At 38.2% G+C, this 17,453-nt stretch overlaps 2 protein-coding genes across 12 annotated transcripts in view; one reads left to right on the top strand and one right to left on the bottom strand.

The window, feature by feature from the left end:
• The window catches only part of LOC107998516 (uncharacterized), a 115,715-nt gene that overhangs the window by 20,322 nt on the left and 77,940 nt on the right, over positions 1–17,453 (top strand). The window lies entirely within an intron of this gene.
• LOC107998511 (trichohyalin) overlaps positions 1,599–17,453 on the bottom strand; it is a 55,410-nt gene continuing 39,555 nt past the window's right edge. For 5 of the 11 annotated variants that reach the window (XM_062081272.1, XM_062081282.1, XM_062081271.1 and 2 more), the window contains 4 exons: positions 12,586–12,842; positions 8,115–10,230; positions 6,429–6,597; positions 1,599–4,727 (listed from right to left, as the gene is read on the bottom strand). In XM_062081272.1, the coding sequence (XP_061937256.1) occupies positions 4,458–4,727; positions 6,429–6,597; positions 8,115–10,230; positions 12,586–12,842 (2,812 nt within the window). In that variant the 3' untranslated portion in view covers positions 1,599–4,457. Of the gene's footprint in view, positions 4,728–6,428; positions 6,598–8,114; positions 10,231–12,585; positions 12,843–13,268; positions 13,356–14,834; positions 15,187–17,453 lie in introns of those variants that run through there. The other 6 variants (XM_062081274.1, XM_062081273.1, XM_062081280.1 and 3 more) reach the window with 5 other exon arrangements.

The raw sequence follows: 17,453 nt of genomic DNA, 5'->3' as shown, positions 1-17,453 counted from the left end.
ATGACGAAGTTTGCGTGTCTAGATTCGACCATGACGGGTTATTTCGTCTCAAACATTGGGGCGGGCATAGTTTGTGATATTTTTTGAGGTTAGGTTTCGCGGTCGATTCTTGCGGATTCGAGTTTCTCAAAGGTTACCCGAAAGTGATCCTGAACTTTGATCACGTCAAAATTAATATAGTTAAAGTAAAGTTATAGAGTTACAGTGTTAATAATAGTAATTAAACGTAACAACTCGAAACGTAAAATAATTAAATACGACGAAAGTTTATCGTTGTATTGGATGTGGAAACATTTGTCACGATTTCAAACGAAATTTAACAGGTATAAAAGTATACCTCATCTCGACTAGAACGATGGATCAAAATTCGATTAAAACATTTCCAAGAATAAAACGGTCAATCGTGTACAAAAGAAAAAAAAAAAAAAGAAAGAATATTCGCTTGTAATTGAAAGTCTGAATGAAACTGGAATAGGGATTCAGGAGAAGGTAATGATTATGTAACAAATCTACTAAAGCCGAGAGTGAAATTACAAATTGAAGAGAAATCGGTTACCCGGAGGGACGATCACGTCCAGGGTGGTTTTAGAAGGTGCAGGATGGGAAGAAAACAAATTCTTCTGTTCGACCTTCTGGTCACGTTACTTCTCAACAGGCAATGCCTATTTCGCGTCCGATAGGATGCGGGATTATTCCAACTCCCTGGGAAGGAGAAGAGGAGGAATTTTAAGAACTTTCGTCACGCCAAGCGTTGATCTATTTCACTGCGCGCTTTCAGTAAGTGAAGAAATAGTTATTTTTCTTTTTAGGGCCGATTTAAAGAATAATGAGATTCGTGATTTACGATTAAATATATTATCATCTTTTTTTGCAATTGCAATTTTGATGTAAAATAAGGATAAATGTAAATTTATTCTAGGTATTTATTTTATTTAAATAAAAATTGATTTTAATAACGTATATGCACAAATTGTGTATAACCTAAATCTATGCAAACAAAATTACAGAATAGTAAGGTGTTATTGTAAATAAAATAATTTTTTATTGTATTTAATTATATTTATATTTTATTTCGTTACTTTTTCTTATTTAAATTATAAAACTTGGCCAAATTTGAATAATAACTGTTGAATAAATATTATCTATATTTTTAATAATCTATAACGAGATATTTATATTTTTATATTAAAAAATTAACCAATTATTTTTGCTTATGAAAAAAGATGCAATTGGTAATTTTATTTATTAATGAATGTTCTTTTTCGTTAAATTTTTTTAAATCAAATAATCATTTTGTTTGAATATATTTCTTGCCGTACGTAGACACATGATTTTTGACGAAATATCCAGTTTTATTCGAGAGGAAACAGTTTTATATAAATAGTTTATTACTCTTCGAATTAATGCAATTTATATTATTAAATACAGGATGATTGAAATCATTTTATTCAAATATTTCTGTTAAATATTGGAGATATCAATGAATCGATATTTTAAATAAAATTTAAATTTATGTTATAATAGTGACGTAATGCTTATATACTTACATATTTTTTTTTTATAATAATAAATTAACGAAAAATGAAAAAAACAACACATTGCGTTAGATATTCGTATTTATAAAGAATCATTACGTATATTACATAGTTAAATGTTAAATATATGTTACAGCGAGCTAAGAAGAATCTCTGAAATTTTTCATTACTTGGACGACATATTCTTATACGTTCTTTTTTTCAATAATTAGAAAAATATCTTATCCTTGTTTAAAATGTCAATCAGAAGCAAGAAATATTAATAGACATCTGAGATAGTGGTCCAAACTGCCTTCCTTAATTAAAATTTTTCTGTTTCTCAATTTTCTATATGTATATAATAAAAATTTTACGTATTGCAATATCCATTTTTCAATTTTTCATATATTGAAATATTCAAAGTTATACACTTTCTTTATGTATGTAATATACGTTTTCTAGGGATTTATATTGACTTTAATTAAAATATTTTATAGTATTTTTCCATTTTTCAATTTTTCATATACCGAAAAATTTTACAATATTGAAATATTTATTTTTCAATCTTCTGTAACATTTGAAATTCTATTAAATTTCAAAATTCAAAAAAGATTAAAAAGTTCTGTGCATGTTTTTTAGGAAATCTATAGTGATTTTAATTAAAATGTCCTATTTAATATTTTCCCATATATCGAACAATTTTATATTGTCTTCAAAATTGATGTGTCAAATCGAAATTTTTCAATTTGAACTTTTATGCTTCTTTTCAAATAAAGTTAAAAAAGTCCTACGTGCTTTTGTAGAATCTCAAAGTCTGCGCATTTCTTTCAACAATGCAATGTTACAAAGAAAAAAGAAAAAAACCTTTCTTTTAACTAAGGAAACGGCAGTAAAGTATCCTGGCACTATCCTTGCACAATTTACTATACACGTTCCATTATACTTTCTTTCTTTCGTGCAAATATACATGTATACACACGAAGTGCAAAGAAAATTCACAAACATTGCTAGTAAAATAAATCCTCTTTCCAAAATAATTCTAAACACCTCTCAAAAATGTACAAACTTTCGAAACAATTTTTGACACGATCCACAATAATAATACTCGTCGAATGTTTGTTTCCTCTTACAGAGATAAATACGTTTGCTACAGCTACAGCTAATTAAGAGCCTATCTATTATATCACATGTGAGAAAGCTGCGGTAATATAGCTCGACGACTACGTACAAGAGGGAAAAAGACAAAATACGTACAGTTAATAACTCTACATTCGTTATACGCAAAAAGCGAACATGCTTAATAGCACGTGCGTCTATGACGTGAACATATGTCGCGTTTCTTTCTCTCTCTCTCTCATTCGCGCATACTCTATGTATCTTTCACTCTCCCTCTCTCTCTTACACCTATATTTTTATACGCTACCGACTCGGCACCGAAATTGGCAACCGGCCAATACTAAACGATCAGTTACTCTCTGTTGAATATTGGCTCCCTCCCGGAATTGTATCAAGCTCTGTAAAGCAGAACGATTCCTGTTTCGTTTGGTCCTTCTGTCGAGGGCATGGAACGATTTAATGGATCTTGGTTATTGCTTATTTAGCCGATCAAACCGATTTATCCGAGATATAATATACATTCGAAAGTTGATTTAAGACGTTATCGTCGAATATTCTTATATATATTTTTCCTTTTTACGTTATTATTGTCGTTATTGTAAACATGTGTATCTTATTTTGGAGTAAGAATATTATTTTTCACGTACATAAATTAAAATTAATTCTTTTTTGTCAGATGATAAAACATTTGAAAACTGCAGAATATCCATTAAATTTTAATACACGATAAAAACTGATGTCGATGTATTAAAATTTTATCAAATGTACAAGATGGTATTGAAATATAATTCGTCAGGAAATGAGCTATCATCAGAGCTGAAAAAATTCCGGGCAAATACTGCACGCTATATTTTATAATTAAAATTCGTTGAATATTTTAACAGAGCGTTTCACAATTGCTCGAATTTTTTTTTTTTTTTTCGTTTTATTTTTTCTCGAAGTTTTTATTTCTCTACGTTTCGATATATATTTCGAAATTCTCGCGAAATATTTCATATTCCGATGCGATATCGAAGAGCGATCGAAGCGATTTCTAGAAAGAAGAAAAAAAAAATATTTTAAAATGTTCGCCAAATTTCTGATCCATCGATTTCATAAGAAGAACAATGCAACGATTTCGAAATCATTGTTGGCGCGATCGTTCGCTTTGTTATATTTAAAAAGGCTCGTGTCGTATGACGATCTGATAGAAGCGGAATAGAAAAATAGCGGATCTATCGTATTATAAACGTCTTTACGTCTTACGTTCTAAGAATACGAAGAACACAAGCGGCGCTCTTCTTCCAACGTGTCATAGGTTATTTTTGTTATTTAAAAATATTGATGAGGGCACACCTCGGTAGATCGAATTACTTTTCTTCTCGAACGAAGTTGCGAGTCGAGTAAAAATTTAATCGAAAATTTATGAAAATGACAATTCTTATAGTTGTAACTTGTTAGAAAGCGAGATTACGTTTCGATTTTCTTATTTGTACGTATTATTCCTTCATAACGATTTTTTTTACCAAAATACGATAGAGTTATCTGGATTAAATTTTTCATCCATATATAATATAATCATTATTTACCAATAATTGATTACTTTTTAATAAAAAAATTTTTTTTACGAAATTGCTCTTAAAATTTTGAAAATCACTTTTCCATCGAATTCCATTTATTGATATATCGTTCGCCACAATAATTAATAGCTGCTTAATCGAAAAAAATTGCTTAAATTCCAAATTCCGATCGTATTGAATTTTTCGACCGACTCGCAGAAATGCTCCTCACCAAAATATAACTAAAAATATCCATGGAATCTACCAATCTACACTTTCTCGTTTCCTTTCAATAACGCTCCTCCTCGTCCTCGGTTTCCCTGTAGAATTTCTCCACCTGTGCCCTAGCAGCTTCAGAGACATTGTCTCTGCAAGGATTAGAATCCCAATTGACACCTGGACAGCCCAAGGACTCGAAACATTTGACCAGACGTTGATTCGATGGACAACATTGAATAACAGCCCAGACGCAGGGCGGAGGACTTTGTACAGGTGGTCGTCGAGTGGGTGGGGCTGGGAAGTTGGGGAATCGTACTCCACCTTGGAATGGATTAGCTCCCTGCAAAGAAACAGAAGTTAGCAGCAAGTGGATATGTTTGTATATTTTCCTTTGGGGATGAAGCGAGTTTTATTTTTGTGCATTAAAAATAGCGTGATTAGAGTAAAATTTTTATTTATGGATTCCGTTTAAGAAATAGAAGGGAAAAAGTCCAAGTATATCAACTCTAAGATTAGAAGTATCAAAAATTATTGACATTTATTTATCTGTGTTAATATTGGACGAGCAAATCTGTTTTAAAAAGAATTCAGATATATGTGAAGAAAATACTGTATAAATAATTATTATATTGTATTAACGTGTAATATGTGTATTTTACATTGACATAATTATTTCCAACTTCATAATTCACGATAAAAATTATCCTTAAACTTGAGATTAACTGTCCCATTAAAATAATTTTCTGTAAAACGTTGCAGGAAAAAGTAATATTTATGATAATTTCTCTCATAAATCGTTTTTATTTTTTTTAGTTTATCTCTACTGCATTTCATAATATAATCTTAAAAAGAATAACGAACAACTGTAATATATCCAGAAACTTTAACTTTTTTTTATTTTAAACTTTTCCATAGGAATTTCATATATTTAAAAAAAAAAAAAAAAGAAATAATCTTTTCCTTTTAAAGATTTGCTGTAAAATATATTAACACACATATATGTTCGTTCCATGCAACATAGTAGCTTATTCTCACGCCCTTAATTTACGATTAACGCGTAATTCATAATTCATCTACTCCTTTTACAATTGTTACGAGTTATAACAATTCAGAACATATGCTAGTAAGTTATTACACGTTGCTTGCACGTATCCGGTGCGCAATTATTTCAGCTTTAACGATCACGTGCTTCCATTACCAATCGATACTAACCACGCTTCTCTCGATTCAATTTCATTTTTCTAACGCCCCATCGAATTTTCGCTATCAATATCATCAATAACACGCAAGAACGTGTGAGGGAATGCAAAGCTTCAACATTCACAGAATTAATATTTCTTGGTTTTAAAAAAATAAAATTCAAATTGGAAGTTATAGACATTTAAAATGAATGTAATATTGTATTTTTTGAATTTTTTTCAACTTTCAATCTAATATTCTATTCTCCACTAATTGAAGGGCTATATATAACTAAAAGTGTGAATGTATTTAAGAGTAAAACTCAATTGTTTTTAATTGTGAAATTTATATTTCATGAATCCTTTGGGTGGTGGTGGTGTGAACTGAAGTAAACTTAAGTTTTAAACAAAGAATAAGTAAAAGAATGAAAATATCTTGAATTCAATTTCAAATATATTTAATATTATTTTATGTATTTCAAAAGCAATTTTTGTCTTGCCCACTTTACTAACTAATTTTAGAAAATATAATTTTCATCTTTCTGTTGTTTTAGGAACGATATTTCTATTCCAAGCATAAAGTTATATTTCAAGCTACCTTTGCAAATAACAAGTCTGTCACTCTTAAACTTCTTAAATTTCATTTCAACAATCAAACTATTCTACTGTCAAAATATACTATTGGTTCTTGAAACCAGCCTTCAATCTTACGTAACCTAACCTTTCCCAAGCCCAGCTTCAGAAGCTTTACCTTCTCTCACAAACAAGGATGTTGAGGATCAGCGGTGTTACGCTCAAAGTTGGAGACACAATTACAAAACATTTGTAACTGGAACGACGTTTTGAGGAAATGGATATCTCACCGGGAAATCGATATCGAACTCTCCTATCCTCGATATCACCTTAGGCTTCTGAGGTTGGACTATTATTCTCGCGCTTACAGGCAACGCGTTCAACCTCGCCTCTTCCTGTCGTCTCCACTGCTCTTTCATGATCCTGTCGCGCTCCTCCCTCTCTCTCGCCTCCTTTGCCCTGCGTGGAATAAAACGAGACACACGTTACACCATCGGTAGACCGAAAGAGGAAGCTCATTGCGCGCCGCCAAGCGGCTGTTTGTTTCATTAAACCGAGTGCCGTTAGAACGTGGGCAGACGACGAAATTGTCGGACGACTTCTCTTAGCTGAATATTTATCTTCGTGGCGGTCGCAGATGGATCTTATGGGATGCAATAACTGGCGACAACTCCGTCTCAACCTTTTTTGACCCGCCACCGTTGTAATTAACACGTTAGCTATTCTCTGTATCGCGTGATTCAGAGCTTTGAATTTTTTCTCGTATTCGACAGAGATGTACGACGTTATATTTGCCGCGATATAAATTTTATATCGTAAAATCGAAATTTTTAAGAGAGAAAGTTATTTTGTTTTCTAATCTTGAAGTAAGTAGATTTCATTGAAAATTTGATGCGTTACTTTTTTTTTGAATATCTATTAATTTTTTTTATTATGCATCTTTTTAATTATGAAATTATTAAAGTTCTTAAAATCAGCAAAGCTCGATTCGTCAAGCTCTTTTCAATTATAATAGCTTATAATTATAAGCCATTTATCGTAGCCATGGAAGGTGTTACGCACGCGAGATTGTGTTTGCAGGTTTGAATAAATAGCGGATGCCATTGCGTGTCATGTTGAACACGACAGTCGATAATGAGCGTACTATTGTTGGATCTTGCGACGATCGAAATTAAGAATTCTTTTTATTACACCTTTGCAAATTTTGCTTAATGATAACAACAAATTTAATTATCGTTAAATCATTCGATTAATTATAAGAAAGAAAGTAGTTGTCAGGAAATAAAAATTTTTATTCTAGTAGATAGATAAATTAAAATTAAATATTTTCGAATATAGTCCAGAAAATATCATTCCAAAGAATATATTGGGGAAAAAAAAACGTTGATGTAAATTTATCGTAGAGGAGATACAGCAAGAATGATAGCAAAACAACTATTTCAAGGAAATGATCTATAACGATGAGAAACATTCCGAAAGTCAAGCTTTAAGGTTATAGGGTTGCCGTGGTATCATAAATATTAGTAAGAGGGCCGACGTGTGGGCTCTGGAGTATTTATCGCCTAGGAAAATCTATTGCGTCATGGAATATTCTCTCTAGAAATTTACCAACTTAGAGCATGATAGAGATAATAAATTAGAGCAACTTTCCTCTTACGTTATATACATATACACGTTTTACATCGTGTAAAAAATAATTCGGATCTCTAAAATTTCTCAAAAGAGCAGTTTATTAACAAATTATTTTGATTAATGGAATCATATTTGGAGATATATTCCTGAATAAAATATGGAAAAATTCGAGAGAAGATATTACGCAATCTGAATATATATACCAATTCTAATGGAACAGAAAGGGATTCAAATAAGCCAGATTCAAATATAACAAATAATCCGTCCGAATTAACGCAATTTGTCATAATTTAATACAACCACTCGGATCCCTGTTAACCGTATTTCGTCCGAATTTTCATTACCTCCTCTCCTCCTCCTGTCTCCTCCTCTCCACCTCCTCCTGCCTTTGTCTCGCGCGCTCAACAACGGGCCTCCTCGACTGGTTCAAAACTAAATTGGCCGGAATAAGATCCTGCCTCCTTCTATGATCGAATCGTCTACGATCCTCGTACTCCCTCGTCCTTCCTCCCGCCCTGCTCCTCCTCTCCTCCTCCTCCCTCTGCACCTTCGCCATCCTCTCCGCCTCCAGCCTGGCCGCCTCCTTCCTCCTCCTCTCCTCCTCGTACAACCTAGACAACCTCCTTCGTACCTCTTCTTCTCGCCTCTCCGCCTCTCTCATCCTTTCCTCCCTCTCCCGCCTCTTCTTCTCCTCCTCCTCCTCGATCCTCCTCGCAGCCTCCCTCCTCCTACTCTCCTCCGCGTAAGAGCTCGGATCGATATTCGTGGGGGCCGATGGACCGTGATTTCTTCTTCCGTTTCTCGAATTATATATTGCATACTGTGTCCTCTGCTCCGCCAAGTTTCTCTCGTAAGAATCGTTCGCCCTGGACACCTGGACGGGTTGATTCCTTCTAACGTACTCGAGCAATTTCCGCTCCTCCTTTCGACGATCCATCATCGAGGGATCAGGTCGATGTTGTTCTTGTTGTTGTTGTTGTTGATGATGACGATGATGATGAGGAGAAGAAGGAAGAGGAGCAAACTCGATCGGTCGATTACGTTCCAACTTTCTCAGCCATTCTCTCTCCGCGGTCACGTTCCTCTCCTTCTCCTCCTCCTCTAATCGCCTCTGTTTCAACAACCACTCTCTTCTTCTTTCCTTAAATCTCCTCCTGTCCATCTCCTCCTCCTGCTCCTTCCTCCTCCTTGCCTCTTCCTCCCGCTGCCTTCGCTCTTCCTCCTCGCGCGATCTTTCCTCCAACACTTCCCTTCTACGCTCCTCTTCCTCCTCCAAACGTCGCCTCTGTTCCGCCTCGAGCTGCCACCTGTTCGACTGTTGCAACCGTCTCTGCCTCTCCTCCTCCTCCCTCTGCCTCTCGTCTAGCCTTCTCTCGTACTCCCCCCTGATCCTCTCTATCTCCGACTCGGCCCTCCTTCTCCCCTCCTCCTCCTCCTGCTCCCTCCGCCTCTCCTGATACATCCTCCGCCTCTGGTTCTCGGTCTGCAACTCGTCGCTGCCCGCGACCCCCTCGTTCTCCCCGAAACCCCAGAGCGCGCGTTTCCCGCGCTCCCCGCGCCTTCTCCCCTCTCCCTCGCCTCCGTGCGCCGCTCCCCCCTCCGCCGCCCACAGTAATCTACGACTCGGACGAGCGGACGACGCCGAGGAGCCGTTGTTACGGCTCGAGCCCAAGTCGCCGCGCACGGGCAGTTTCTCGGCCCCTTTGTCGGAATGGAACTCGGAGTGAAGCTTCGCGTCCATGTCTCCCCTGTTCCTCTTCACCCCGTTCGTGGTCGTCTCCAGTCTCTTCAGCTTCAGCAGCTCGTCCATCTCCTCCTCCTCCTCCTCCCCGCCCCCCTCGTAGTCCAGGTCCAAGGTTATCGGCGTCACGTCGAGCCAGGGATCCCTCGCCTTGTCCCTGGGCCCCCTGACCCCGTCTATCGACCTCCTCTCCTTGTAGTGGGCAGCCTCGAGGCCCTCGCAGCCTACCTGCAACTCGGGCACGCCACCCACGCCGAACAGATCGGCGCTCGGGGGGACCTCTGTGCTCGGCTCGTCGAACGAGTTGGACTGTTTGCGGAGGAGCATCGGGAGGCCGGGGGGCGGCCTGCCGCCGTACTCGGCCGTCTTCGCGGGTTTCCAAGCGGCGTGGCTCGTCTTCTTCGGAACTTTGCTCTTCCCGGACGGGAACATGGTCACCTGGTGGCCGTGGAGGAGCGGCCGCTCGCGAAGGAGATCCAATTTGTATATCTCGAGGGAGCCGGGCCCCTGGTCCTGGAACGTGTCGTCCGCCACGAACGACTCCTCGAATCTCGATAAATCTTCCCTGGATTTCGCGCGGCCTTTCTTCGAGACCAGCTCGTCGTCGACGGGCGGATCACGGGGTTGCTTGTCCTCGGCCGAGGAAGGCGAGAAGTCGCGACTGGCGGGGTCCGTCGAGAGGTACTTGGCCCCGTGGTGAAGCAGCGCCTCGGTGAAATCTGAAATCGTGTTATATCGCGAGATTGGAATTCGAAAGAACAAGTTTAAGACCCATTGGAAAATTGTCGAATCTTTGCGAGGTTGGAATTCAGTGGAATTGGAAGCAAGAAGAACTTTGAATAAATAGTTGTTCCGAAAAATCTAAACGTTTCTGGATTTCATCTGCTCGTTGTGCGACGTAAGACAAACATTGCATCAAAGGGAAGACTTTAATTGTGGACAGTTTGAAACCGGTTTCATTAGAAATTTACATTCGGTGGTTTTAGAGGTTTACGTTAACGTTAACAAAATATTAATAATGTAATTTTACGCCGGACGAAAGCACGAAATTTAATGTTTTGGGGAAGGAAGGTTTATTTTCGAATAAAAATAACCATTCGAAGCTCTGCAATATATTAAACCGAATTTAAAAATAGAATATTTGCAAAATAATCGATTGTAATCGAATTCGTGTTATCGTAATAACATCTTTGAAAATACACGAGGTTGAAAATACAAGAAGAAATTGTTTTCACAAATTTTCAACACTTACAAAGTGTTCGAGTTTAGCAATTGAAATTATGCACTCGCAAATTGATATCTTTCCACTAATATTCTTCAACTTGAGACTGTTGAAAGTATCTTTCTCATCTCAAAGTATTTAATACCTTTTAAATAACGGAATAAAAAAAATAAAAAAAGATGCAAAAATTTAATCCGTTCGAAACGATCAATTTTTCACGGATTACACGAAAAAAAAAGGAAAGAAAAAGTCTCCACCCCCCGAAACCCACATCGTCCAACGATTCCCTCGATATTGTTATATCTAAAATTAGCCGTAAATTAGGTTCGTCACGGTAAGCGGTATAATCTCGCGGCGAAGAGGTTCGTTCCCTTGATCAACGTTGGCAACCACCGTCTCCAAGTATCCGAACACAGCCGCTTATCTCGATCGTAGCCGAGAACTTGATTACCCGACCCACGTGCCCTCGGTTACATTAGAAACGAGCGTGTTAACCGGAACGATATATATATTCACCCTTTCGCAGACAATAAGAACGAAAGACGAAGGGAGAGAAAGAGAGAATAAAAAACATGCAAAAAGAAAGAACGCAAAGAGAGAGATAGAACGAAAGATACGAAGGGAAAATGGAAAACGGAGACAGATAGAATGGAAAACTCGGACGAGAAAGAGAGAGGGCGAAAAATATAGAAAAATGAAGATACACAGAGAAAGAGAGAGAGAACAAAGATTCAAAGAAAAAGAAAAACAGAGAGTGACAGAATGAAAAATTCAGACAGGAAGAAGGAGAGCGAAAGACAAACACAAAGAGAGAGAATAAAAATACCAAGGGAAAACGAAAGAGACAATGGAAAACTCGAATAGAAAGGAGAGAGAACGAAAAATATAGAGGAAGGGAGAAGAAAGAGAGAAAAAAAGAGACGGAATGAAAAACTCGAACAGGAAGAAGGAGAGAGGATGAAAAATATAGAGAAAAGAAGAAGGAAAGATGCAGAGAGAGAGAGAGAGAGAGAGAGAGAGAGAGAGAGAGAGAGAACAAAGATTCAAAGAAAAAGAAAAACAGAGAGTGACAGAATGAAAAATTCAGACAGGAAGAAGGAGAGCGAAAGACAAACACAAAGAGAGAGAATAAAAAACACGAAGAGAAAACGAAAAAGAGACAATGGAAAACTCGAACGAAAGGAGAGAGAACGAAAAATATAGAGAAAGGAAGAAGGAAAGACACAAAGAGGGAGAGAGAGAGAGAGAACAAAGGTGCAAAGGGAAAAGAAAAAACAGAGAGAGACAGAATGAAAAATTTTGACAGGAAAAAGGAGAGCGAAAGACAAACACAAAGAGAGAGAATAAAAAATACGAAGGGAAAACGAAAAAGAAACAATGGAAAACTCGAATAGAAAGGAGAGAGAATGAAAAATATAAAGAAAGGGAGAAGGAAAGACGCAGAGAGAGAGAAAGAGAGAATGAAAAACTTGAACAGAAAGGAGAGAGAACGAAAAATATAGAGAAAGGGAGAAGAAAGAAGGAAAGATACAAAGAGAAGAAGAGAGAAAGAGACGGAATGAAAAACTCGGACAGGAAAAAGGAGCGAGGGCGAAAGATATAAAGAAAGTAAGTACGAAAGACAAACACAAAGAGAGAGGATAAAAAACACGAAGGGAAAACGAAAAATATAAAGAAAAAGGGAGAAGGAAAGACGTAGAGAAAAGGAAGAAGAAGGGAGATGAATGACGATAAAAAGAGAGAACGAAAATGACACAGAGAGAAAAAGGATAAGAAATACAAGAAGAAAGAGAGAGAGAGAGAGAGCGAAAGACAAAATTAAACGGCGTGACGTAACGAATAGCGGGCGTACCATGGCCGGTGTTGGTGATCGACCTTGGCGGATTGATCGAAGGGTCGAACGGGTGATTCTTCTCGACAGGATCCTGATCCTTCCAGTCCGGTTGGCCCCCGGCTCTTCGATAAACTCCATACTGGTGCGGGTCGAAGGGGGAGGAGTATTGATCGAAGATAAGGCGACCGGCGGGATGGTGGCCGACTGTCCCCGCCACGAGCACAGCCAGCCAGAACGCGGTGGCCAGGACCACCCTCATCCCCGGCTGCATACTTCTGAAATCAAACGGATACGGCCCTCTGTTATTCTTTTTCTGCCCCCCAATGGAGTTGGAACGATCCGATCTTTGTATCCTTCCTTTCCCTCTTCCCATTCTGAGACATTTTTTTTATGTAGGTTAATACTGGACCACCTTTACAAGGATCGATTCCAAGAGACGAAACAAAAATGAAAATTGTGTCGCGTACGAAAATCCCGCTCGAGGCTCGCTCGTCAAGTTGAAGTTTTCTTTGTATAGAAAGATCTCAACCGATTCCATTATCAACTGTGACAATTAAATATTCGTATTTTATCTTGATTAATCCTTTCGTAACATCGACAGGTATAAAATAACGGAAAAAAAAAAAAAGAAGAAAAATACGTGTCTTTATCGAAAACAATTGTAATGTATAAACGAGCAATATCTAGATACTTTGCCTAACCTAATTTAACCCGAAAAATCCAAAACCCCTCCGTTTCGATTCCAATTATCCGAGCGCCACTATATTTTCGACGATTCCTCTTGTTGCCTGTAACAAGCAGCGTGGAATATTATCGTTCGATCCGGCAAATTGATTTCTATGGGTCTGGCGTAGCGGCGGTGAACCGAGCCGTGAAAAGTGGTGGGGAGGAGCGTATTTTTATACGCTTACAGGGTTTGCGGGAGAGGGGGGAGGGGAGGGGCGGTTTAAACGGTTCCTGGGACCGTGTTACGAGCTACGTGGCTCTCACTTCCGCTCCGTGGATTCCGGAACGGCGTGAACGGAGACGTGTGAGCACTTTGCACGAGGATGGAAATTCTTATTAGGTATTCGTGCCGCGTCAAAGGAGCATCTCGGATGTACCTCGAGGATCTTGGGTTTAATGTCTGCGATATTATGCGACCGTGTCACTGAATTTTGATTGGAAGAATATTTTATATCTTTCTTCCCCCTCCTCCTCTCTCTATTTCGGTTAGTACCAAAGATGAATAGTGAATTTGACGGTAGATCTTTACAGGTTTTTAACCTCGACAGTTTTTGTGACACTTTATACTATCCGTGAAAATGTATTTTTTTCGTTTCTTGGGGAATTGGATAAAACGGATCGAATTCAATCTTTCTTAGCTTTCTTTACTCTTTTCGTCGAGGATTGGACGATTATATCAATAAATTTTAACCTAGAAAAATGTGCGTGTATCGTTCTCTGTTCGATGTCCGCGATATTATACGCCTGTGTTACTGAATTTTGATCCCATTTATCATATTTCTTTCCCCCTCGTTTTTTTTTCTTTTTTATTCATTTTCACAAACTTACCCGACGAAAGGATAATAAATTACGCAATTTTAAATATCGTACATCAAATTTAATGCCCTCGATATATAGCTGTGGCCGTGAAAAAAAAAATATTTTTCAACCTCTTTCTCTTCTTTTTTTTTTTTTTTTCCCCACTTTTTTACGCTGGATTAGAAATTGGACGAAGGGATAACGAATCGGGTGGCGGATTTTCAGATATTGATTTTTCGTAACAGGAGAGAATTGATCAGAGGCTGGTTTTATAAAGGCTAGGTTTTATAAAGCTCGCGGGAGGGATCCATTATCACATTTGCGCTGCAGCAAATTTAACCAGTTGTTCTCGCTGCCACTCGATTCGTAGAGTCGCGATTCAAAGTTAATTGGTCGCGTCACCGTAGCAATAGCGATTAGTTATCAAACGAATCGTAAAACGTATCGTTTCTTCGCGACGTATTACGAATTACGATATGCAAATGCATGGATATCGAATAACCTATATAATCGAGTAATGATAATTTGAAACTTTGAATAGCGTAAAATCGAAATAAATTTAATCTCAATCTCCCATTAATTTTTCTATAATCCCCCCTCCTCCTTTACAAGAAATTTGTTCACGATGACTTATCTACAGAAAACTATTCATCGATGTAAAACTTTATGCCAATTTTCATCCCACTTTTTCTAAAATTAAGAAATTTCCAGATTTCTCGAGATCAAGATCGATCCATTCTCACCTACTAATCGAAATTCAATTCGATTCAATTCCTCTCCCCACAACCACTAAACTCTCACTTTTTTTTCAAAATTCGAGAAGCCCAAAATCCTCCCCCTTTCGTACCAGGGATAACAAGATCACATTCGTCGTTGCACGCGAAAAATCCGGCTATCGATCCCCCGCGACACACACTCGATTGCCCCCTCGACCAGAAGAAGAAGAAACCCTCGGCCACGAATTCGAATTCTCTCCTCTGCGTTCGAGTGGGTTCTCCGTTGGCAGAAAAGAGAGGCGGCAATCGAGGCCCTCGACGGCGTGGTTCTAGGTGAAGGCGCGGCAAGGGATCAAGTGATCTTGACACACTGTCGACTTGCCAGGTCGAGCCGGCTAAACTTAACAGACCCCGCCTGTTGCCCGCCCCGCCTCTCCTCCCGGCGTAAAGCGTACACAAAAGCTAAAGTGCACTTCCGGATGCCGGTGACGTCACACACAATTTCGACCGATTATCAAGATCTTGCGGAATCTTTTTTTTCTTTCTTGCTTTCATTAAATTATCGTTGAATTCAGGTTCGCTTTTTATTACCACTCGATCGTGTTGTATTGATTGTGAAAATTATCGGAATATTAGTTTAGTAATTAATTAAATCTTCACTCGTTGTTTATTATTATGGTAAAATTTGATTCGAGGTTATGGGAAAAGGATGCGGCTATATATAAATTCGATTATTTTAATCATTTAAAGTTTATTTTCGACTAGTTGCTCCTTCTGGCAGATCAGAATAACAAGAAGGTCTTTGACGAGGTTCTCCGCAATTAGAGAGAAGCGGACAAATCGGTTTAATTGACTCGTATTGTGAAGGAGGAATTGTTCAAGTTTTGTAAGTAGCGTGGGTGTCACTTGGAAGGCAAATTGATCAACTCTGTCAAGGCCAATCGTTTAATTTCTGGAAGCTTGAATAATCGAAAGTTCGACATTCTTTTGAAAAGGAAACTTTTTAAAATTTTAAACGAATTTTGTAAAGTCTCCTCGAAGGGGATTTTAATCCTCTCTCTAGAACTCTAATCCTGCTATAAGAAGGATTAAAATTAGAAAAAAGAAAGAAAACAATAACAACGATAATAATTCAAAGGGTGAAATCACGAGTATCGTTTCTTAACCATCCAAGTTTCCCCCACGATCAATCGTCGCTCTCAAGTTGCCCGTAATAAGTTTCATAAGGGACAGGCGATGATGGTTCTACCAACTTTTCGTCATAAATCTTACGCTCGGTTGACCAAGAACGAAAGGGAACCTCGAGAACCTGAGAGATTTAGAGCGGAAAGGGTTTCGCGTAAAAGGGATCTTGACATTGATTGGGAACGAAATTTCCCTCCCCTTGTATTTATTATTCATGGTTGTATCTGTTGCAAGAATGAAATGGACGAAACGAAGGAGAAGGGATCCGAAATTGTGCCGATGATAAACGTTTCTCGAAATGTAACAAATCCACGTGGAAAGGATCGATGGATGCAAACCGAATGTGCGTGGATACGATTTGCATAATATATATTTTTCGTACAAATACGAAATTGAACGTATCGTTGATCATTTCTTCGATCGCACGAGTTCTAACATTAGCGGGGGTGGGAATCTTTTTCACTGGGCGAGCTCCATAATGGGCTATCTTATTAGAAACACACTCCTCGAGCTGTCTGCTGCCGAACGATTAATCACTGTCCCCAGAATTTTTGTAGCTCGAGAAGAAAGTTTCGACAACGTAATCCCTGTGTTGCTCGCTTCTTGCAGACCAGGGATTATGCTATCGAGACGCACAATCCGAAATTAAGTAGCGGAATCTCTTTCGAAACCTACGACTAACGATCAAAAAAAAATAAAGAAGCATCAAAAAAAGAAAGAAATTAAAGTCCAATAATCAATATCGATCGATGGAAATGATAATTTAAATCGATTCCTTAAATCAAATATCGCGCGTGGTCAACAACGACGTAACCTAAAAGAGAGAAATAGTCGAGCAAAATATATATCCGTACGTCGCAAGGAGTGTGTATACAAGATTTAATATAAAAAAAAGAAAGAAGACGTTACGGATGACAAACGAGTTTACTGTAACGATATTTCATACGAAATATGGATATGCGATAAGTATAATCTCCATTTTTCAATTTTTCTGACACGCGCAAATTTATATTTATACGTCTCTCGTGATCCACGCTTTTACCGAGAGCGGTGCGAATAATTTTCGTTCGCTATCTTGGATTACAGCTACGCGAGCGACATCTCGGTTTCCCTTTCCTTTTGCTTGTCCCGCTCGCAATTATCTCCCCCCACCCTCTTCCTCTCCCTCCCACCTTCCTTCTCCTTAACGGCAGAGGAGTTAAGAGGCTTTAAATTCGCTCCTCTGCGAGGAATGCAACGCGAAATTGAAATACGCGGCTGATACGACAAGGTTATCAGGAAGAAGAGAACTGCTCAAAACAAGCGTATAATTATGTACAAGGAGAAAAAAAATCCCTCGCAAATGAACGCTTTGGAAACGACGATTCGAGACAACGTCGAAATGGAATTGGTTTAGAATTATTTTAAGAAAACGTAACCTAACGAAATTACAAATATTGTCAAATTCAATCCTGGATTCAA

Source organism: Apis cerana, linkage group LG11, assembly GCF_029169275.1.
Source record: "Apis cerana isolate GH-2021 linkage group LG11, AcerK_1.0, whole genome shotgun sequence".
Classification (NCBI taxonomy): domain Eukaryota; kingdom Metazoa; phylum Arthropoda; class Insecta; order Hymenoptera; family Apidae; genus Apis; species Apis cerana.
The sequence above is the reverse complement of the archived record's forward strand: the minus strand, read 5'-3'. Positions and strand labels throughout refer to the sequence as shown.